The following is a 23512-nucleotide window of genomic DNA, read 5'->3' as shown; positions in this document are numbered from 1 at the left end:
ACTGTACCTGTAAATTATATATTTTGTTAATTGAAATACAGATTAAGGAGTTTGGACACACTTTCCCAATGAGAAAGTGTGTCCAAACTTTTGAATGGTTCTGTACTTTTTATATATATATCTTTACATAGCACTTTATCTTTACCTTTGTTCAGCTTTGTTGTCCTTGTTTTAGGCTGTATGTCTATTTCTGTGTAAGTACATTAAGAGCAACGACAAAACTAACTAACTCAAATTCCAATACATCTGATTGTGATTGTTTACCCAGCTGTGGTCTGTGGCCAAGCCCCAATGAATTCCTGTATTGGTCATATTTTGGGAGGAAGCTCGGTGGCGACGGCTGGTGTGTGGCCATGGATGGCGAGCCTACAGAGGAATGGAAGTCATATGTGTGGCGGGACTCTGGTGGCCGTTGACTCCGTGTTGAGCAACGCCAACTGCTTCTCAAGGTGAGACACCTGGAGCGATGTCACAGATCGTAATTTTCTGTTTAATTTTTTAACAATTTAAGAACAAAAGTTAACCAAATTGCTAGCTTTTATCCTTCAGTGTAATGTTGGATTAAAAATAACGGCACTGCCCTTTAGGAAACCGTATGTAGAGGCCCAGTCCTTGTTTTAAACTAATCAGATGTTTTTCTTGAGTCCTTACTTAGTTCATTTTACCTCTCACAGTTCACCAACACCGTCTGAATGGACTGTGGTGTTGGGTCGGTTGAAACAGAATGGATCTAACCCCTTTGAGGTGACACTGAATGTGACAAATATCACCCTGAGCAACCTGAATGGGTCAAATGTAGCAGTGCTCCATCTGTCAACCCAACCCAGCCTGTCCAACTACATCCAGCCCATCTGCCTTGACAACGGACGGACCTTCGTTTTGGGCTCCACGTGCTGGGCTGCTGGCTGGAACTCCGGGCGAGGAGGGGGTAATGCTACCTCTGCATCAATTCACCTCTTTACATTGAACATTTAGGCCCTTGTACATTACAGTTTTTGGCACTAACAAAGTATGGTTGCCCATTTATTCTGTGTTCCTGTTGGATTTGATTCAGATGTTTCAATTCGCATCAATTTCTTATTTTTCCCAACTTCAGTGGAACAAGTTCTGCAGGAGTTTGAGACATCGGTGGAAAATTGCGGGAACGGGTCGTCAAGTGACAGCATTTGTACCAGAACTTTTACACTGGAGAAGGTGATAAATGAGAGCAGGAGATTGTTATACTTTTATATGTCTCTGTTTTAAACAGGAGTTTGTTGATCCTTAAACAGGCATTTCTGGATGCTTATTCCCTTTCTTGCTGAGAGCTTGATGAGAAGATCAATACCGCTCTCAAGCCTGTACAGTAGATATGAAGCTACAGTCAGCAGTAGGTTAACTTAGCTTAGCATAAAGACTGGAAACAGGGGGAACCAGCTAGCCTGGCTCTGTCAAATGGTAACAAATTCCACCTACCACCATCTCTAACGCTTACTGATTAACATGTTATATCCTTTTTATTCAACCCATACAAACTAAAGTATAACATGGCTCCTGGCTGTAGCTTCATGTTTTTTGGCAAATTTTATTTCCTCAGAGACAATGCACATTGATCAACATCACTGTAAACGTGCCCGTGTTGGCCACATGTTAAGTTATAGATTAAATTTACTGCACAAACATGAGAGAGGTATCAAACTTTTTATCTAATCCTTTAAAGTATAAGAAGGTATTGTCTAAATAGCACATTTAGTGAAATTAGAAAAAAAGAATATTATTTTCTGTAGTTTCACACGAAGATGCGACTGAATGTCCACTTCATACAAATGTTGAACATGCGTGTCTGTTTGTTCAGGGTGATTCTGGAGGTCCGTTGATGTGTAAGCTGGGCGACTCTTGGTTCCAGGCAGCAGTGTTATCAGCTGGAAACACCACCAGACAAACACGAGATGCAGTGATGCAATTCCCCAAACTGAGCACCTTTGAAACCTTCCTGGCTCGTACAGTGGGGTTCTTATCTCCAGCTTCAAACTCCACCAACAACACCAGCGCCAGCAACAGCACCAACGCAACTGTCCCCAGCATTACTGCTTCCAACGGTGGTGCCACTCCTGCTCACTCCCTGGTCTTCCTCTTTTTCCATCTCCTCGTCTTCTCGACGTGTCTCCAACTTTTCTCATAGAAGCCTCCAACTTTTTTGGAAGGATTTACTGTACATGATGTGATGAGCACAAATGAATGTAAATAACCTTGAATCTGAGAGACAATTTAAGTCAAAGCTGCATTAATACTAATGTATGACTTGATTGTGCAAAATACTGACCAGGTAATGTGATAAGGTCACAGTATGAAGTATAAGGATTACTTGCAATGTAAAAAAGATAATAGTCCAACAGATGTGGGGTACTTTAACATGTAGAGACAGATATGGAGGCTTTACATTAATGTAATGTGTAGAGACAGATGTGGAGGCTTTACGTTAATGTGACATGTAGAGACAGATGTGGAGGCTTTATGTTAATGTAACATGTAGAGTAAGGAGGAGATTTGTTTTTTAAAAATCTATCTAGTCTAAAATGAAGGGTGTAAAATGAAGACTTGTTGAAGTTGCACTAAACAAATGTCTTCGTGCAAATGTATTCCATGCAGTCAGGCCATCTCCTCCTCCTACACTCCGTAGCGGACAATATGACGGTGAGACAGCGCCGATTAAATATTAAGAACAAATTTTTATTAAAGATTTGAGTTGGATTTTACAAGGTGTTTATGGAACAATTATCACTCAGTACAAGCGCAAATAGCACTGCTGGATTTAATCTTCATGGTAACATGAATGATATAGAGTGAAAAAATGTGCGTGAGGCAACAATACTTGAAAATATTACAAGTAATCGTTATTCCCACATTTACTTTCTGCAGTCTGACTTCAGTTCACCACCTCACCATCTGCGTCGCCAATTCCCATTGTCTCCAAAATGTGCGTAGGCACTGGTCAGAGTTTGCATGGAGGACCGCACATTCTGCTGTCAAGTTTGGTGGTTCTCCAAATCTCCAGTGGTTCCCAACCTAGGGCTCAGGCCACTCCAAAGGGTCACCAGACAAATCTGGGGAGTCGTCTGATGCTTAATGGAAGAGAAGAAGAAGAAGAATCTAAGATCTGATAGACAAATCTGTTTTCACTTTCTGGACTTTTCTCCAATTTTTGATTATTTTTGTAAAATGTGAAATATATAAATATGAAATGAAATGGGAGATTAGAGGAGAAATGTCTCTTTGACTGAGACACAACACTGATTTTTATAAGAGCTCACAAGTCAGAACGTTTCATTTGTAACAATTCATTGCATTTTATACATTTATTTTTTATGTTTTTAGTTACTACATATGTGAAATAAATGTAAAAAAAAAAAAACATTTTCCTGTGAATGTACAAGTGGACTAGAACTATAACGTGGTATTAAATAAAAATACATAATAAGAACAGTACTTGTGTGAATGTAGTTACTGTAGCCTAGAGAGGACATCTTTTTTCTCGTTTGATATCCAGTTAAACAGGTGGTTTGCGGTGAGAGGTTGGGCGAGTCTTTTGACAGGTAACAATGTGTTACTGTGTGGGAGATATAGAGAGAGAGGGGAAGGGGAAGGGCACAAGAAGATTATTTAATGCCGGAGCAGATCTGATGGCATGTACTTACAGTTATGGCTCTCTACAAGGTGATCTTTGTGGTGGCTCTGCTGACTCTCCTGACAGACGGTAAGGACCCTCCTTACTGCCCACACCTGAACCAATCATGTTTGAGATCTCCTGAGTGGAAGCACACTGAGGAGGAAGTCAAATATTGTAATGAATTAAGTTAGTAAGTAGTGAAGTAAAACAAGTGCAAGTCCTGTATTCAACTTTTGAAGTAAATAAAAAGTACTTGGGCGTGGCTGGGTTGGATCAGTGGTAGAGCAGGCGCACATATACTGAGATGTTTATGCCTCAACGCAGAGGTCCAGGATTCCAATCCAACCTGTGACGATTTCCTGCATGTCTTCTCCCTCTCTCTCTCCCCTTTCTCAGCTAGCTGTCCTGTCAAATTAAAGGTGGAAAAGCCCAAAAAATTATCTTTAATATATATATATATATATTTTATTTTTTTATTTTTTTATTTTTATTTTCTAAAATCAAATATTCAAAGTCAAGTCAAATATTGTAATGAATTAAGTTAGTAAGTAGTGAAGTAAAACGAGTGCAAGTCCTGTATTCAAAATACTACTTTTGAAGTAAATAAAAAGTACTTGGGGATCAAAAACCCACCAACTCTGTGATCCTGTCACACTGAGTGCACGTTAATGATTCAAAGTATGCATGAATAAAAGGCATGGCAAGTTTATCTATACAGCACATTTCTGACACACAGGCAAGCACAAGGTGCTTTCTTATATAACTAAATAGGACCATTTATAAAATAAAATCAGTAGAAACATGGTAGATTAAAAGAATTTAAGAAGTGCAAAAGATGTAAAATGTATGAAAGTGATCAAATTTAGGAGTGTCCAGGTCAAGTAAATTCTCTAAAACGCTTTTAAAGTCCAAAAGTTATCGTGTCTGTTTATAACGTTTCAAGGAGGTCAAAACAACCAAAGAAATTAATCTGCAAAGTGTGTAGTAACTATCAGATAAATGCAGTGGAATAAAAGGTCGACATTTCCCTCTGAGACGCTGCAGAGAAAAACTCAAACCTTAAATCTTTGGATCTTTTAGAGCTTCAGGAATAAATCTGGATCGTTTTGCACTGAACTTGTAGCTTAATTAAGCCTGATTGGTAACTTTGTCTGGAGGGCATAAAAGTGAAGCGATAACTGATTGCAGATTTGTCCCGTCTGAATGAAAACTTTACGCAGTGATCGTCAACTGGCGGCCCGCGGGCCAGATCCGGCCCGCCAAAGCTTTTAGTCTGGCCCGCAGAATAATCACGAATTCAGAAAATGTAAAGAGGAAAAAATGCGTTCTGTTATTTAGCATTTCAAGCATTTACAGCAGGTAATATTACACAGGTAGAGCATAAACCCAGCCGCTGGGGCAGATGAACTCACGCTAGTCTTGTTACTGTAGGCTACAATAAAACCTTTGTGAGTAAAAAGTCAATACTTATCAATGCACTCACCTGTAAAGACAGGCATAAACATGTAGAAAGCGATATTTCAATCTGCTCTGTCTGCTCAGTCCACCGCGCTGTTTTACACGAACACAGCTCTACTCTGCAAATAGAGAATTTTTACAAACAAGCTAAAACAAAAGCTGTCGGTTTGTAGTCTAACTGTTTATCTTAGTTTGCTGGGAATCTTGAAATTTGGACAAATTCTTATAAATTTAACTGCTGGCTGAGCGAATCATCCTCTCCTGGAGCGGTCAACCTATGTATTAAGACCAAAACATGTGGCTACTTAATATATGCACGTGAATGACGCGACCATTATGTTCTTCATTCTTGATGATGATGCTAGTTGTATTATTTTGCAACAACATCGTTTCATTGCAAATGGGCATAGGTGACGAATGCATAGCCTGCTTATCTGTATATATATAGGCTATATAGCATTTCGAACAAAACTAGGCGTATTAGGAAGTCCGGCCCCCGGAGTGTCTGCTTAGAAAAATTCTGGCCCTTGGAAAAATGTAGTTGATGACCCCTGCTTTACAGCCTGTCAGTCACTATAAATCACTACTTCTTCTTCTCCTCCTCCCTGGTTATAAAGTCATAAAAACGGACACAGCCTCACAGTATCATCATAGAAATCATGGATTTAACGGGTAGTCTTTTTACTTTATACAGTTTTCTTTGAGGTCTGCTTTCAAATTCACATGCATTTTAATAATTCAATTCTATATTTAGTGTAAAAAATAAATTACGTTTCTTCAGTTTTAAGATGGAAGACTGTGTGTAATGTGAGTATAATTTAGTCCACATCACGCCTGTGAATTATCTGTTGACTGACAGACCATCTTGATGAAGCAGATGAGACATGTATTGCATGCTCTTCCACCTTCAATAGATTTTAATACGTTTTAAGTTGTTGCAGAGCTGAGATTTTTAAGTCTGCCGTATGCTGTTGTAACCTACTCGATTTGACAAGACACTCAATTTCTTTTCTGCCAAGGACAACTAACCGGTTTGATAGATTAGGCCTACAGCATCACAAACTGGTTCACGGAGTTTTGTGGTTGCCACAGGTTTCTTTTATCACTGCTCAGAGGAATGTGTGCTGCAGGGTTTCAGGGTACACACGTACCCTGATTGCAACATTTTTACTGGGGAAAAGAAGAACATCTGTGTTAGTTATTACTGTATTGTAATTTCCCCTTGTGGGATTAATAAAGTATACATTATTATTATTAGTCATCCATCACAGCAAATGCTTTATGCCACTGTATGTAGGAAAGATGTGATTTAGTGATACGTTCACTTACTGTTGAAGTGTAGGCCATCATCATGGTTATTTATGATTTAAATTATACAATTATTTTTCGCAGGCTTCGTAATAGTATTATAGAGTAAACTGAACTTCATGAGTAAAATGAGTTGAGTGCCCCTTTAACTTCTGCTGCTGGGATGTTATTTTATCAAAGCATCCTCAGAGACTGGAGAAATAACAGTAGTAGTGGTAATATGATGAGCAGCAGTAACTGCAGTAGAAGTATAAGCATACAGCATCATTTTGGGGTTGTCGTTGTTGGGGAAATCCTCGGTGTGTCCCTAAAAAGTAGAGATGCACCGATTGACCGGCTGGTGACCGGAATTGGCCGATTTTCACGTCATCGGCCATGACCGGCGACATGCCGGTGTTGCACCGAAATCTGTGACCCGTCGTGATCTGTGTCCCTCCTGTTAAAAGCGTAGCGCCCCCTTCCGTGGTTAAGGTTAGGGACAGGGGTTTGGTTCAGGTTGAGGTAGGGGGACACCGATCTCGATGGGTCACAGATTTCGGTGTAACACCGGTCAGTCTGACATATGCCGATTTTATGCCGGTCAAATTAACTCGGGCGCCGCATGATTTACATCGCGCAACATCAGCCCCACACGTGCACATGCAGGGTTTCTGCTATAGGCATGTAGCAGCGGCGCACTGCCGCTCAATCAGCTGTTTATGAAATGTCATAAAGTCGTAATTATACACGGCTCTCCAGAGCCGTTGGCTCTACTGATCTCAGGCGAACGGTCAGCCGCTCTCTCTCTCCTCTGAGGTTGAACAACTGGAACGTGAAAACCGCACTCACGCAGGTTTCGTGAAATATGACAGCTACAGTTTATCGGAAAATAGGCACACTGACTTTGATGAATTTACTGTTTACCAGACCCCAGATGAGACAAGAAGCTAACATTAGCGAACGCTGTGGTCCCTCTGCCTCTGACGCTGTGTTAAAAAAAAAAAGAAAAAAAAAAAAGAGACGCTGTATTCCTCCGACACGCTGTATTAACGTTACTGTTTAAAACGCTTTCCAGGTTAGTGGGGTGCATACCGCTCAAAACCAACATTAAAAACATAGTCATCTTCCCTCAGCGTTTAGTTTAGTTTTGTTGCTAAACTGTGTGTAAAATGAGCGGTGACATTAAATCATCTGTTTCAGGTAACGGCACTCTAGGGTGCCATCTATTTGCTGGATTGTTCCGAGGTAACCGCCGGTAGCTAACGTTAGCAGATAGGCCTGTTGACAGCAACGGTATTGTTAATATTTATGCACGATGACAAATTAAGCAAACTTGCTTAAAAAGGAACTACACGCTGTTTTCAGGTAACATTACTGTTGACGTTCAAACAGGCCTGTATGTGTGTTTTGAGAAATATCTTTATACTGCAAGGCTATATTTATTTTATTTTTATTTGTTATTTATATATTATTTTATTGCCATTACCTGTTTCCCCGTTTTCATACATACAGAAGTTTAGTTTGCTAAATATATCAAATTTTTTTAGTTGGATATTTGATGTGAAAAGAAGGAAATGGTTCTTCCATAACATTGCACTTTAGATGTGTGTGAATTTCCCACACCAGGAGTAATTTATATAGTTCTATTTTATAGCGAACAATTATCTATTCAAAAAATGTTCTATGTTCTATGCAAAATGTAAAATTTTCTATTAAAGAAAAGATAGAAAATAAATATTTGTGTGTGCTGTAAAGTGGTTAGAAAAAATGAAATCGGAATCGGCTAAAATCGGTATCGGCTGGTCAAACTCAATGAAAAATCGGAAATCGGAATCGGCCTAAAAATTGTAATCGGTGCATCTCTACTAAAAAGGGTACCAAAACCTGACTCCAATTATTCTTAAATTGGTTTTACACCAGTCCTACACAATGAGATGATAGTACTATTTCGAACAAGTACGTTTTAATGAATCAAGCATGAGAGTTACAGACACAGATCTGTGGGATAACAAAGCAGAGACTAAGTTTCCCTAGCAACAGACAAATAGTCGGAGCCAGTCCACCCATCTCTTCCGCTGAGTCAACCCCGTTCTATCCTTTCCCTAAACTCTTATAAACTCCCCCACCCCTCGCTCTGGAGCGTTGTCTTCTTCTCAGCACACGCCAGGGTGGAGGCCACTGTGCTGTGTTGCTTCTTCTTCTGCTCACACGAGCGGTACATTCTGTTCCTGATTCTACTTGTTGTTGTTTCACAACGTACTTTTCTCGTGGCCACTGTGACCTTAACTATCTTATATTTACAGCTTAAGCTAGACCATCTGTGCATCAGAGTTTCCTTTGTTCGGGGAGTGCAGATGTGCCTTGCTAGGAGAACTTTTAACCAACACCTCTATGACTGTGCGCAACTCTGTTGCAATGAGCACAAAACACTATCTATCATAATCTCTTATGGAGATTTTGGTCTATTTATTTCTGTATCACACCTATACATGTTTAGCATATAATAATCTACACCTGTCATCACACAATGTGGCAGTTGCACACAAAAAGATGCTTTGATAGAAAAATGTCCCCTGTCTGGGTTTCCTGTCTGGACTCTGTGGGTTGAAAGTATGTATCATGAAGTATGCCAACATTGGAGGCAGTAAAACCAGTTTGATGGGACAGCAGACAGCACGGAACACTGCTAATCTGTTACTGTAAAACGAGATATGTACAATATGTAAAACATGTGGCTGTTGGAAGACAAAGACATGCACTGTATGTCACCACTCACTCATAAATAACAGCATACTTAGTGTTTGTCTCATGCTATCTATACTTTTGACATGTTACATTTTGCAGAGTCAAGATTTAATGACACGCTATGTTAACACTATAAGTGTTGTCATGTTTATATATTTTCAATGATATGGTTAGAGACAGTGTTGTCATTTTCATTATGTAAGATTAAGACTGGGTGGGGTTGTACTGGAACTTTTTTCTGTTTGTTTTTTTACCCCACAATGAACTTTAATTTTATAAGGTACAGTAAAACATATTGCACATATAATAAACCACATAAAAAGATATATATATGAATGAGATATACAGTATGTATATATATATATATATATATGGACGATAACATTTAGATATTGAATAAAATAAATAAATAATCAAATCAAGATCAACACGTGATGCAAGAGCAAAAATAATAAAAGTAAGGTTGTCTTGTGAGTCCCACAAACTTTATGGAAGCAATACTGAATGGGTGAGTGCCCCTTTAAGTACTCTGACAGTTTTTAGTCAAAGAAAAATAAATAATTTCCACATAGTTCACAAAAAATTAAATAAAAGTTTGCCTCTATTAACAGCATCAGATGTTATCTCTTCTATCTTGTATAATCACAGTACCATCTTCATGACGAAGAAAAAATATTTGTGTTTGAATGATTTTTTATTTCTATGGTTACGAATGATCACATTAGGCATCAGTAAATATAAATATGTTTTAAATGTGATTTTGTATTTGTTCCCTATTTTTCAGAGTCTCACTCACAACTAAATGGTAAGTCAGTTTTATGCACACTTCTTTACTTTCACCTGGCTGTCAACATGTTGGCCTTTAGTTGTTTTGTTTATATCTTCATGGTCGTTAGTATTTGCTGTCAAACCCAGTAAAAGCAATGAAATGTGTAGAAATTGAAATAAGAATAGTTTCTCCTCTGTTACTTAGGACTGTTAGATTAGAAACACCTGAGAGCATCCCAGGATCATAATCCTCAACCAACAGTTAAAGTTTATAATCCCAGCAGTGCTCAGTGGTAATCCAGGGAGAGGGGAGTATTGCTCACTGTGTTCTTATTGTCTGTCTCTCTGCAGTGTGCGGTATAACTCCGCTCAACACCAGGATTGTTGGAGGACAGAACGCCCCTCCAGGTAACTGGCCCTGGCAAGCCAGCCTGCAAACATCTGGGAGCCACTTCTGTGGAGGATCCCTCATTAACAGTCAATGGGTGCTGACTGCTGCTCACTGCTTCCCAAGGTAAGCACTAAGGGGCAGATTCTCTTAGGCGGTGGTTTGCTTAACTGCTCTACTCTTAACTTCTTTGCACTGTTTTGTTTCTCTTTAGCATCCCAGCCAGACTGACTGTGTCTCTGGGTCTCCAGAGTCTACAGGGATCCAACCCCAATGGGGTGTCTCGGACGGTAACACAGATCATCGTAAATCCTAACTATAACGCCATAGCTAATGACAACGACATCTGCCTCCTGCAGCTCTCCTCACCGGTGACTTTCACAGACTTCATTGTTCCTGTCTGCCTGGCAGCTCCAGGCAGCACCTTCTTCAGCGGCGTTAGCTCCTGGGTGACCGGCTGGGGCACCATTGCATCCGGAGGTGGGTCAGAAAGCAGCTAGGTTACATTTATTTCTTACAGTACAACGGTGACAACAACTGAGTTTACTCAGACATTTAAATGCAAAAATGAGTACCACCTTCCTTTACCCATAGAGCAACAAAACAGAGTTTTAGAAATATCATTAAGTTTAAAAATATTTTATAAAACACGATACGATACAAAAGATAAATTGCTGTAAAGAGCCTCTGCAGTAAAGAGTTTGTTCTGGTGATGGTGCTAGAGGAAAGGTCAACTTACCTGTGGAGTTTTCTTGGTTAAATTTAAAAGTTAAGTTTCTCACCAAATCACACTGTGTGTCCTTTAGGTCTAACAAAGTGTTGAATGTGTTATCTTCATAAAAAATAAAAAAATAAACATTTCCAAAAGCCGATTTAGAAAAAAACATTTCAAATTGTTTTCATCCATGTTCGGTTGCAATCCGTCTTCTTCTTCATTGTCTTTGTTGGTGCACGTAGCTACACCTGGCTCCTTGTAAAAACATAGTGTTACTAGTGGTCAAATATTCCCAGATAGATTTTCAAATTAATTTAGAAATTAGAGGGGTGTGAGAGGAAACACTCAGTGGTCAGCTGAAAAATTAGGATTTATCCTCTTGGGAACATAAATATTTATAGCATATTTAATGGAAATCTTCAATAGGTGATGTAAACAGCATAAACAGCTTTAAGATTATTTTTATTTGTCCCTGTCTATGATCTGTCAATTTGAGGTTTCAGTTCTTTGTTTTGAAGTTGTAGTGGACCTGTCCTTTGGTTTGACTTTGTTGAACTTTTAACTCCTGATTGTACCTTACGTAGTAGTACGTAGTAATCAAACACTCATAATTGATCACGTGTTTATTTACTGTATTTGTTTCTCTTTAGTTTCCCTTCCTCCCCCAGAAAACCTAATGGAGGTGAATGTGCCTATCGTGGGGAACAGAGAGTGTAACTGTAACTATGGTGTGGGCTCAATCACAAACAACATGATCTGCGCCGGGTTACGTGCTGGAGGGAAGGACTCCTGTCAGGTAAACATCTTTACGCCTGTGTTGGTGTCAGATTTAATCTCCTGCAAAGATTTCTCTCCTAAATGTTTCTCTTCTTAAAGGGAGATTCAGGTGGTCCGCTGGTGAGCAAGCAGGGCAGCCGCTGGATCCTGGGGGGAATCGTAAGTTTTGGAAATGGTTGTGCCCAGCCTAATTTCCCAGGAGTCTACACCAGAGTGTCCCAATATCAGTCCTGGATCAACAGCCAGATCACCAGCAGCCAGCCGGGCTTTGTTACCTTCACGTCCACTGGAACTGACAGTGACCTCAGCATCAGCTGTCCTGGCCTGCCACCTCCTCCAACCACCCTCCCTCCAACCACTACTGCCAAACGTGAGTTTCTGTCATGTCCAGACTTTAACCTTACATTTCCACTTAAAATGAGATGTTTTCATATTTACAGTAATGTAGTAGTAAAATCTTACTTAAGAAAAGACATGTAAGTATTACCAGAAAAATTAACCTAAAGTACTTAAAGTAAAAGTAAGTTTTGTGCTGTAAAATGTGTCCTGTCAGTATCTGATGTTTCTGGATTAATATTACCCTGTATTAATGTATAGCCTATGTTGCATTTTACTGCTGTTGATGTTTAAGGTTGGGCTCATTTTAACTCCTTTATTTCCTGTTGGATGGTTTAATCTACAGCAACGCATTATATTCTATAAGATTATCATATGTTTATAGCGTCGCTGTCCTGTGAGAACCACATACGTATCTTTAAAAAGTTTTAAAACTTTTCATGGTGTCAGAAAAACAGCCATGTTTTCAGCTTTTTGATGATGCTTTTTCCAGCTGAACCAAAAATGCTTTTTATAGAGTTTATTTTGGGACACATAAAGAAACACTTTATCCACCAATTTATCACAAACATTCAACATCAACACATCTGGAGATAGTGGTTTTCATCGGACAGGCAGGGGTGAAAAACTGTCATCTGAAAAGTATAAATGTAGTGGAGTAAACAGAACACTATCATCTTAGATGTAGTGGAGTACATGTATAAAGTAGCAGAAAATGTAAATACTCAAGTAAAGTACAAGGTTCTTGAATCTGTACTTAAGTCCAGAACTTGAGTAAATGTACTTAAAGTAGTTACAATTTAACACTGATTACATATTCTTTATCTGCTTGTTGCAGCTCTTTATTGAAGATGTTTAACAAAACCAGACACAGATCGTCACTATGACGGGCCCACACCTCCAGTCAGAAACAATCCCTGTGCAATAACTCTGTAACACACTAAACATCCACTGTACCTGTAAATTATATATTTTGTTAATTTAAATACAGATTAAGTAGTTTGGATACACTTTTCCCGAAGCGAAAGTGTGTCCAAACTTTTGACTGGTTCTGTACCTTTTATATTTATATCTTTACATAGCACTTTATGTTTACCTTTGTTCAGCTTTGTTGTCCTTGTTTTAAAGTGCCCATATTATGAAAAAATCACTTTTTCTGGGATTTGGGGTGTTATTTTGTGTCTCTGGTACTTCCACACGCATACAAACTTTGAAAAAAAAACATCCATGCTGTTTTGAGTGAGATACGGGTTTCTGAATGTGTCCTGCCTTCAGTCTCCGGGCAAGCTGTTCAAAATCTGCACGGCTTTCTACGTCACTAGCCGAGACGAGGGGCCCAGGGGCAGGGGCGCCGCCAGGAACTTTGGGCCCCATGACAAAAAAATCAAATTGGGCCCCCTCTGCGCAGCTGTTGTCACCACATCTCTAGGACCTAACTGTTCCATCAAAAGCTTTACATAACTCTAATTAAAGGCTTGCAACTGTCTTGCTTCTTGTAGTTCAATACTAGTACTAGCACAATATTTACTGCTGGTGATTTGTACATGCATGCAAGTCTAGTATGCAGTTCACTATTTGATGCAAGATTAAAAGCAACCATAAAAAATGTGCTGAAGGCCATCTTTTACAGTCTCAATGCATTTTTATTGTAAAATTTGACAAAATGGAAAATTCTCTTAACAAAATTATTATTATTAATTATTATTATAATTATTAATGAAAGACAGAGAAATCCCCACAGACCTCCTGCAATGATGCTAACTGGCATGTCATTGAACACAATGTTGCTCACCTTCTTGACTGGGACAGGGAGGGGCACAGTTAGGGGGAGACTGGGGTGCTGCTGACTCATCTGTTGTTAAGTCTGCTAAAAGGGGCAGGGACAATGATTTAATATGAATATCTTGCTAAACGTTTCCCTGCACTGATTAAATGGTGATTAAATGTAGGCTAACACTAGTCTGTAGCTAGCTAGCTTATTTCACTATGGACATTAAGCCAACAGGTTAATACCACTCACAGACTATAGGCTACCCTTTTTCTTGGTGAAAAACTGGGTTACAGTTTGACGCCCTTTGTCTTTCCTCACTCTCTTTTCTCTCTTTCCTTTTTTGAAAACCAGATTTTGATTTAACCTTACTTGGTAACATTGTGGTCACTGTAGTTCTGGCGCATCTACTGACTACAACTAAGCACTGTCACTGAGTGCACAACGGCAGGACCAAACCATTTCATGCAGATACAGGGGGGTGGTCGGTCAATATGGATGTTTACTTTTTGGTTAATGGGGATATTTAACTTTTACTGCCAAAAAACAAGTAAAAACAAAGAGATCATTAATTGTATCATTATATTTGAAATATATATACTGAATGATGATGGTTTAATAATTTTATATTAGTTTTTTACCTATTTATTGGGGCCCCTGTCAGTCATGGGCCCTTGGAATTGTCCTAACTTTTCCCCCCTATATGGCGCCCCTGCCTAGGGGGCTAACCGTTAGCATGCTAGCTCGTTCTCAATGGCAAAACACTGCTACAACACACACAAATTCACCTTAATCTACCAAATAAATTATATAGAATTACTTACATGTCCCTGTTCTGCAGGTGTTCCACGCAAAGTTGGAAGTGCGCCCTCGCCTTGTACAGGCCGAAGTTGGAGCTAGCTCATGTAATCCTTACCTAGCTACTGTGCATGTGCAACTGACAACAGAGATGTTACAGAAGTTAAAGCCCATGTTGCAGGTTAACCACCACTATTGATTAATGGGTACATAAAGCACTCAACATATGTATATCATTGTTAAAAATGTCACCAAATAGTGTTAAAGGCCAGTTTTAGTCGTTTAGTGGGTTTTTTAACACAATTCGGTGATGACGTCACATTGGGGAGACGTGCCTCAGTCTAGTACTAGAACTATGGTGACTGACTGGGATGAGGAAGAGGTGGAAGAGGTGTTTTTACCGTCAGTGAATAGCACCGAGTGAAAGTCAATGTTTTCTTTATATTTAGTGACAGTGATCATGTCGTTAGTTCAGATAAGTACTGGTAATCTAGCTAGATCTAGAAATAGAAGGCATCATGTTAGCTATGGGCTAACTTGGCAGTCAGTCCCACCTGTGAAATCCCCCGACGTTGTAAACACATTTTCGATTAGATATCTCACGTTTTGATGGACCCTACTAGCTCCAGTAACAACATATTTGCCTAGTGTTTATTTATTACTTGGATGGGGATGCTGTTTGGCTTTTCACAAGTTTAGACAGCTAGCTAAAGCTACGCCGACGTTTTGTTAACGTTAGCGCAACAGCGTTAGCCTAGACGGCTAGATAAATATTACAACTGCCTTTGTTGTTTCCTCTATCTGCGTCCACGTTGTCAACATAAGACATGTGGCGTTAGTGCTCCTTTTGTACCATAATTGTATTGAATGAAATGTTAAGCTTCGCTCCTACGAGATGGGTGGGTTTTTGTTAGCTACGTTACACACAAAGTTAACTGGCTATAGTTAGCCTGTGCTAGCGGAATTAGCTAATGTTGCGTAGCCAGCCAGCAGCTTCGGCAGCAGTTCCGGCGAGCTAACCACGACAGCTAACACATCCACAAGCGTCTCTATTTCAAACATCACTGCTGCTTTTAGCTTTTAGCAGGAGAGGTTGATTGTGGACGACAATACTGTCGTGGTTAGCTTACCGAAACTACTGCTGATTGCCGAAGTTGCTGGCTGGTTATGCAACGTTAGCTAATTCCGCTAGCATACAGGCTAACTATAGCCAGTTAGCTTTGTATGTAGCTAACAAAAACCCACCCATCTCGTAGGAGCAAAGCTTAACATTTCATTCAATAAAATGATGGTACAAAAGGAGAACTAACGCAACATGTCTTATGTTGACAACGTGGACGCAGATATAGGAAACTCCGAAGGCAGTTGTAATATTTACCTAGCTAGCAGTCTAGGCTAACGCTGTTGCGCTAACGTTAGCAAACGTCGGCGTAGCTAGCTGTCTAAACTTGTGAAAAGCCGAACAGCATCCCCGTCCAAGCTGTGTTTCACTTTCCCTCCAATATTATTATACACATAATAAAGACACATGGACTTGGTCGAGACCAAAAGCCATATTTTGCAACACTGGTGGCACAGACCGAGCCCATATAGACAGTGAACAGAGACGGGGCTTTCGTCTGTCGTCTCCCCAACATGACGTAATGCAATGCATTGTGGGGGAAAAGAGAATCATTGCAAACCGCTGTAAAATAGTACTACTTTTTCGTATTTTATTCCGTTTTGTGATATCCATTGTATTTGATGTTGTTGGGTAACAGTTTAAATGTTTATTACCAACAAGCAAATTGCACAAATTCATTAGAAAATAAACCCTGCAACATAGGCTTTAAGAGGTCTCACTCTGTAGCTAAAACAGAAACCTGACAGCGTGTGAAAGGAGGAGCTGCAGCAATGTGCAGTAGAACAAAATATGGTGTTTTTTGAAAATTAAACCATGTAAACTAGAGATGCACCGATTACAATTTTTAGGCCGATTCCGATTTTCGATTTTTCATTGAGTTTGACCAGCCGATACCGATTTTAGCCGATTCCGTTTTCATTTTTTCTAACCACTTTACAGCACACACAAATATTTATTTTCTATCTTTTCTTTAATAGAACATTTTACGTTTTGCATAGAACATAGAACATTTTTTGAATAGATAATTGTTCGCTATAAAATAGAACTATATAAATTACTCCTGGTGTGGGAAATTCACACACATCTAAAGTGCAATGTTATGGAAGAACCATTTCCTTCTTTTCACATCAAATATCCAACTAAAAAAATGTTATATATTTAGCAAACCAAACTTCTGTATGTATGGAAACAGGGAAAACAGGTAATGGCAATGAAATAATATATAAATAACAAATAAAAATAAAATAAATATAGCCTTGCAGTATAAAGATATTTCTCAAAACACACATACAGGCCTGTTTGAACGTCAACAGTAACGTTATCTGAAAACAGTGTGTAGTTCCTTTTTAAGCAAGTTTGCTTAATTTGTCATCACGTGTGGTGCTGATGTTGCGCAATGTAAATCATGCGGCACCCGAGTGAATTTGACCGGCATAAAATCGGCATATGTCAGACTGATTGGCAGGTCGCCGGTCATGGTTGATGACGTGAAAATCGGCCAATTCTGGTCACCAGCCGGTCAATCGGTGCATCTCTAATGTAAACCTATTTCTGGAACAACCTCAAAATACAATTATGAACCTGAAAATTAGCATAATACGGCCACTTTAAGCTGTATGTCTATTTCTGTGTAAGTACATTAAGAGCAACGACAAAACTAACTAAGTCAAATTCCAATAAATCTGATTGTGATTGTTTCTCCAGCTGTGGTCTGTGGCCAAGCCCCAATGAATTATATTTTGGAAGGAAGCTCGGTGGCGACGGCTGGTATGTGGCCATGGATGGCGAGCCTACAGAGGAATGGAAGTCATATGTGTGGCGGGACTCTGGTGGCCGTTGACTCCGTGTTGAGCAACGCCAACTGCTTCTCAAGGTGAGACACCTGGAGCGATGTCACAGATCGTAATTTTCTGTTTAATTTTTGAGCAATTTAAGAACAAAAGGTAACCAAATTGCTAGCTTTTATCCGTCAATGTAATGTTGGATTAAAAATAACGGCACTGCCCTTTAGGAAACCATATGTAGAGGCCCAGCCCTTGTTTTAAACCAATCAGATGTTTTTCTTGAGTCCTTACTTAGTTCATTTTACCTCTCACAGTTCACCAACACCGTCTGAATGGACTGTGGTGTTGGGTCGGTTGAAACAGAATGGATCTAACCCCTTTGAGGTGACACTGAATGTGACAAATATCACCCTGAGCAACCTGAATGGGTCAAATGTAGCAGTGCTCCATCTGTCAACCCAACCCAGCCTGTCCAACTACATCCAGCCCATCTGCCTTGACAACGGACGGACCTTCGTTTTGGGCTCCACGTGCTGGGCTGCTGGCTGGAACTCCGGGCAAGGAGGGGGTAATGCTACATCAAGTCACCTCTTTACATTGAACATTTAGGCCCTTGTACATTGTTTTTGGCACTAATGAAGTATGGTTGCCCATTTATTCTGTGTTCCTGTCATTTGGATTTGATTCAGATGTTTCAATTCGCATCAATTTCTTATTTTTCCCAACTTCAGTGGAACAAGTTCTGCAGGAGTTCGAGACATTGGTGGAAAATTGCGGGAACGGGTCGTCAAGTGACAGCATTTGTACCAGAACTTTTACACTGGAGAAGGTGATTAATGAGAGCAGGAGATTATTATACGTTTATATGTCTTTGTTTTAAACAGGAGTTTGTTGATCCTTAAACAGGCATTTCTGGATGCTTATTCCCTTTCTTGCTGAGAGCTTGATGAGAAGATCAATACCGCTCTCAAGCCTGTACAGTAGATATGAAGCTACAGTCAGCAGTAGGTTAACTTAGCTTAGCATAAAGACTGGAAACAGGGGGAACCAGCTAGCCTGGCTCTGTCAAATGGTAACAAATTCCACCTACCACCATCTCTAATGCTTACTGATTAACATGTTATATCCTTTTTATTCAACCCATACAAACTAAAGTGTAACATGGCTCCTGGCTGTAGCTTCATGTTTTTTTTTCTCAAGTTTTATTTCCGCAGAGACAATGCACATTGATCAACATCACTGTAAATGTGCCTGTGTTGGCCACATGTTAAGTTATCCATTAAATTTACTGTACAAACATGAGAGAGGTATCAAACTTTTTATCTAACTCTCAGCGAGAAAGTTTCATTTCACAAAATCAAACCATTCCTTTAAAGTATACGAATGTATTGTATAAATAGCACATCTAGAAAAAAATATTATTTTCTGTAGTTTCACAGGAAGATGCGACTGAATGTCCACTTCATACAAATGTTGAACATGCGTGTCTGTTTGTTCAGGGTGATTCTGGAGGTCCGTTGATGTGTAAGCTGGGCGACTCTTGGTTCCAGGCAGCAGTGTTATCAGCTGGAAACACCACCAGACAAACACGAGATGCAGTGATGCAATTCCCCAAACTGAGCACCTTTGAAACCTTCCTGGCTCGTACAGTGGGGTTCTTATCTCCAGCTTCAAACTCCACCAACAACACCAGCGCCAGCAACAGCACCAACGCAACTCTCCCCAACATTACTGCTTCCAACGGTGGTGCCACTCCTGCTCACTCCCTGGTCTTCCTCTTTTTCCATCTCCTCGTCTTCTCGACGTGTCTCCAACTTTTCTCATAGAAGCCTCCAACTTTTTTGGAAGGATTTACTGTACATGATGTGATGAGCACAAATGAATGTAAATAACCTTGAATCTGAGAGACAATTTAAGTCAAAGCTGCATTAATACTAATGTATGACTTGATTGTGCAAAATACTGACCAGGTAATGTGATAAGGTCACAGTATGAAGTATAAGGATTACTTGCAATGTAAAAAAGATAATAGTCCAACAGATGTGGGGTACTTTAACATGTAGAGACATATGTGGAGGCTTTACATTAATGTAATGTGTAGAGAAAGATGTGGAGGCTTTACATTAATGTAACGTGTAGAGACAGATGTGGAGGCTTTACATTATTGTAACCTGTAGAGACAGATGTGGAGGCTTTTACGTTAATGTAACGTGTAGAGACTGATGTCGAAGTTTTACGTTAATGTAACGTGTAGAAAGATGTCAAAGCTTTACGTTAATGTAATGTGTAGAGTAAGGCGGAGATTTGTTTTTTAAATGAATGAATTAAATGACTTTGAAGGACTCAGACAGTGTCTCTTTCTGAGTTTCTGAAGGGTAACTGCTATCAGTCTAAAATGAAGGGTGTAAAATGAAGACTTGTTGAAGTTGCACTAAACAAATATCTATGTAATATGTAGCTGAGCATTCCAGCATTTCTTGGATTTGAAGCTACATGGACCATACGGACATCTGCACATCTGTTTTTATTATTATTAATTAATAATTATTATTTTTGAATCACTACAACAATAAAATGTGTGAAACCTTTGTAATATATCAAAAGATTTATTTTTACTAACTGAGAATTAATTTTTAGAACAGAGATTGTTAATTGGGACATCTATGTGCCATCCATTAAGGATCCAGACATTATGCACATGCCATAAAATGATTATTTGTCATTGACATAAAGTGTCACCCTAAACTGACAGAAGAAGAAGGATGCATTCATGATTACTTTGCAGATAGATTCAAACTAACTTCATGTCATGGAAGGCTTTAACACATGCAAGGAAATGAAACTTACAGAAGCATATTTTGTTCGCTTGATTCTGTGGCATTTTCCTTTATGCTGTGAGCACAGGCTGTGGCTGTGGTAGAGTGGTTGTTTACCAATGGGAAAGTCTGTGGCTCGATCCCTGGACAAGCCCTGCAGTCCCATTTCACTGACCCCCAAATTGCTCTTGATGCTGCACCATTGGTGTGTGAATGTTTATCTGTCACTTTGGATAAAAGCCTTTTAAAAAGTATAACGCTTCCTAAATCAGAAACAATAAACAGCACAGTGACAGGACCTCTAAACTATTGAGCAGGACAGGTGACAGCATCAGGGAAAATAAGATTCTTTATAATTATTCTAAATGTTTTCTAGTCATGGTAACTTCAAGGTAATCACAACCCCACAGAGCGAGAGAGAGTAGCTATGGGACTGATAAAGGCTGAGCTCAAGTGGCCAAAGAAACCGATTAGATGGATCATTTTTTAAATATTTCAGAAGAAATAAAAAAAAAAAAAACCAGAATGTATAAAATAACAGCACAAAGCTACTTTAGTAGTAATTACAACATTTTCTAACATTAAAGTATAAGTCTGGTGATATTGTATATTTTATTCAAGTCACCAAATTCCATGAAACGACCCAAATTAACAATGAATTGATGCTACCACACATACACAGTTCTGCTGCCACAAAAGCTCACTAGAGCACCAAATGTAGATTAAACCACCGCTGAAAATAATCCCCTTTTCCTTCCTGTTTGTTTGATAAAAACAACAGGGACCAGCTGTTTCAGGAGATTACTGATGAAACTAGACTACAGACTTTGTACTACACACTACACTAAATATTACATTTAAATAATAATATATAATTAATAAATAACCACCTTTTCAAAATAACAGTTGCAATATGCAATTTTAAGCTCATTAAACTATTTAAAGAAAAATGTGCTATAACAGTTTTACTCGCATTGCTCCCATTATCCTCCGTGACACGCTCTCTTCCACTTCACCTGACAACTCTTCTCCAAAACAAACACACGTGTGTTGTGAACCGCGTGTAGTGATTAAAAAAACAAAAAAAAAAACAGACAACAGCTGTGTCTCAAAGACCGGGCAACAGCAGCCCGGACGTTGAGAATCCACGCATAAGGTGGTGATGGATAGTTCCAGTCAGTTCGTTATGTATTCACTTTGTTGAAACAAGAGAAGAAAGCCTCACTGATGTAAAGAACAGGACAGAGATAGGCTACATATATAAATGCTTTCTGCCTGCCATATGCCAACGCTCCGGTAAGTCCACTCACCCCGTCTCTGCCCGGGCATGCCCCAGTTGCCCTCACATTTGTTGACAAACTCCCACAAACAATGACGCACGCGACGGTGAAATAGCGATTTATCCCTTTAAATGTGAATAAACGACAGTTACACTCACCGCCAGCAAATGCTCTTTCCATTGTGATTGATGGTATCTTGACAACTCGCCGTTATCTTGTTTCCTACAGACTGTGTTGATGCGACTTGTAGGCTACATTACAGCCACTCAAACAGGACAGAGTAACACATCGGATTTTTTTTTTTTGAAGACTTAGTTAAGGCGGCAGGCGCGTGTTGTTAAGGCGGCCGCCTAAACGGCAAAGTGCTGCGGGAAACCCTGGTGTTTTTTGCTTAGGTTAATAAGGGAAGTATCTAAGACCCTTTTCACACCAATGGCTCCATCAGGGTTATACCCAGGTGGACTGTGTGTTTAAATGGGGTAACCCTCCTCGATCTACTTGGCTTCGCGACCCAGGTCGCCAGGTGGGTTTGATCAGGGTAGATTAAGGTTGATTTCAATGTAAATTGCGCACGACCTGGGCTCGCTAACAGCTGGGGCGGGACAAATTATGTGATTGGTTGGAAATGACAGTGGGGCAGTCGTCACAGGTCGCCGCCTATGTTCGCCGCACACTTTGAAAAAACAACATAAATTTTGCACATTCGACACAAAATCATCTGAGAAGTGTTTGATGGTTATTTATCTGTGCTTTAGAATGTAATCACTGCGAAACAATCAGAAAGTAAGCTTATAGCTACTAAAACATTAGTTCTGCTGGCTAGGACTGGAGTGTGTGTTATAGCTGTCCTGTTCACTGAATATGACGTGTAAAGCCCCGCCCATTTCTAGCACTTAACGTAAATGTTATGCATTGCTCCCGGGTTGACCCAGGTGATCTCTGAATTGTCATGACCAGGGATATACCCATGTAGATTGGCTTGGTTTGAAGTTCCAAAAGGAGGGTTGAACCCTGATCAGACAACCCTAGCCCAACCCTGGTAGGTGGTGTGAAAGAGGTATAAGTGGCAGCCATGATTAGAGCTGGTGGAACTCTCTAAATGCTCAGGAAAAGTCCTTCAATACTGCTTTTCTCCTCTCCTTTAACATAGGGTACACTCGACCATCCTTTACCAAAGGAAAGGAGATAATGCCGTCCCACAATTCCTTGCGGCAGCAACATTTAAAGCAATGCACCATTTGGCCGTTCACAAAAGCAAATGATATGCTTATTGCGTACATTTAAGAATTATTTTCATACAATCATACTAATTTAGCCTAGAAATCTAGACGCACCCTAGCGGCAACAAATGTAATTTGCAGCCAGGGGGTCTAGATTTCTAGGTTAAATTAGTATGATTTTATGAAAATAATTCACTGCAAGCTGGAAAAACCAAACTCTGGCCGGGCAAATCACATTGTGTAGAGTCGGTGGGCGGGCTTATGGCTGCTGCTGCTGGGAACAGCGGTCTTTCGAATCAGCTTTGGCCGCGACTCTGGAAGACTTGGAGTTAAGGTTTTCTTTGAGAAAAGAACAAAGAACAGCACTGAAGTCATTCTTAAAAAAGGAACATGTGTTCAGAGTTTTGCTGACCGGATACGGCAAAAGTTTAATCTATCAACTAGCTCTGCTACCTTCTTCGTTGCTCTGGTTGTAGCGCTATCCTGTAGAGAGAATTTGAAAGACAAACGTTTATCCTGCCCCTCAGATTGAGCCCTGCCAATGGTGAGTTCCCAGACCCAACATCTTGATGGCTTGTCAGGCTAATACTAATTAATAATTGA

General features: G+C 39.8%; 2 protein-coding genes across 2 annotated transcripts in view; both read left to right on the top strand.

The window, feature by feature from the left end:
* The window catches only part of LOC116063752 (transmembrane protease serine 9-like), a 39604-nt gene extending 37091 nt beyond the window's left edge, over window positions 1-2513 (top strand). The window contains exons 11-14 of the mRNA XM_035996537.1: window positions 269-449; window positions 675-928; window positions 1097-1194; window positions 1835-2513. Of these exons, the coding sequence (XP_035852430.1) occupies window positions 269-449; window positions 675-928; window positions 1097-1194; window positions 1835-2161 (860 nt within the window). The 3' untranslated portion in view covers window positions 2162-2513. The remainder of the gene's footprint in view (window positions 1-268; window positions 450-674; window positions 929-1096; window positions 1195-1834) is intronic.
* Window positions 2514-10179: 7666 nt separating this feature from the next.
* LOC116063753 (polyserase-2-like) overlaps window positions 10180-23512 on the top strand; it is a gene marked incomplete at its 5' end in the record, with an annotated part of 115617 nt that continues 102284 nt past the window's right edge. Inside the window, 8 exons of the mRNA XM_031318693.2 lie at window positions 10180-10418; window positions 10507-10772; window positions 11658-11803; window positions 11884-12154; window positions 17514-17682; window positions 17908-18161; window positions 18325-18422; window positions 19093-19879. Coding sequence (XP_031174553.2) covers window positions 10180-10418; window positions 10507-10772; window positions 11658-11803; window positions 11884-12154; window positions 17514-17682; window positions 17908-18161; window positions 18325-18422; window positions 19093-19419 — 1770 coding nt within the window. The remainder of the gene's footprint in view (window positions 10419-10506; window positions 10773-11657; window positions 11804-11883; window positions 12155-17513; window positions 17683-17907; window positions 18162-18324; window positions 18423-19092; window positions 19880-23512) is intronic.

The sequence above is a fragment of the Sander lucioperca genome, chromosome 21, assembly GCF_008315115.2.
Source record: "Sander lucioperca isolate FBNREF2018 chromosome 21, SLUC_FBN_1.2, whole genome shotgun sequence".
Lineage (NCBI taxonomy): Eukaryota > Metazoa > Chordata > Actinopteri > Perciformes > Percidae > Sander > Sander lucioperca.
This window is presented reverse-complemented; position numbering and strand designations above follow the sequence as displayed.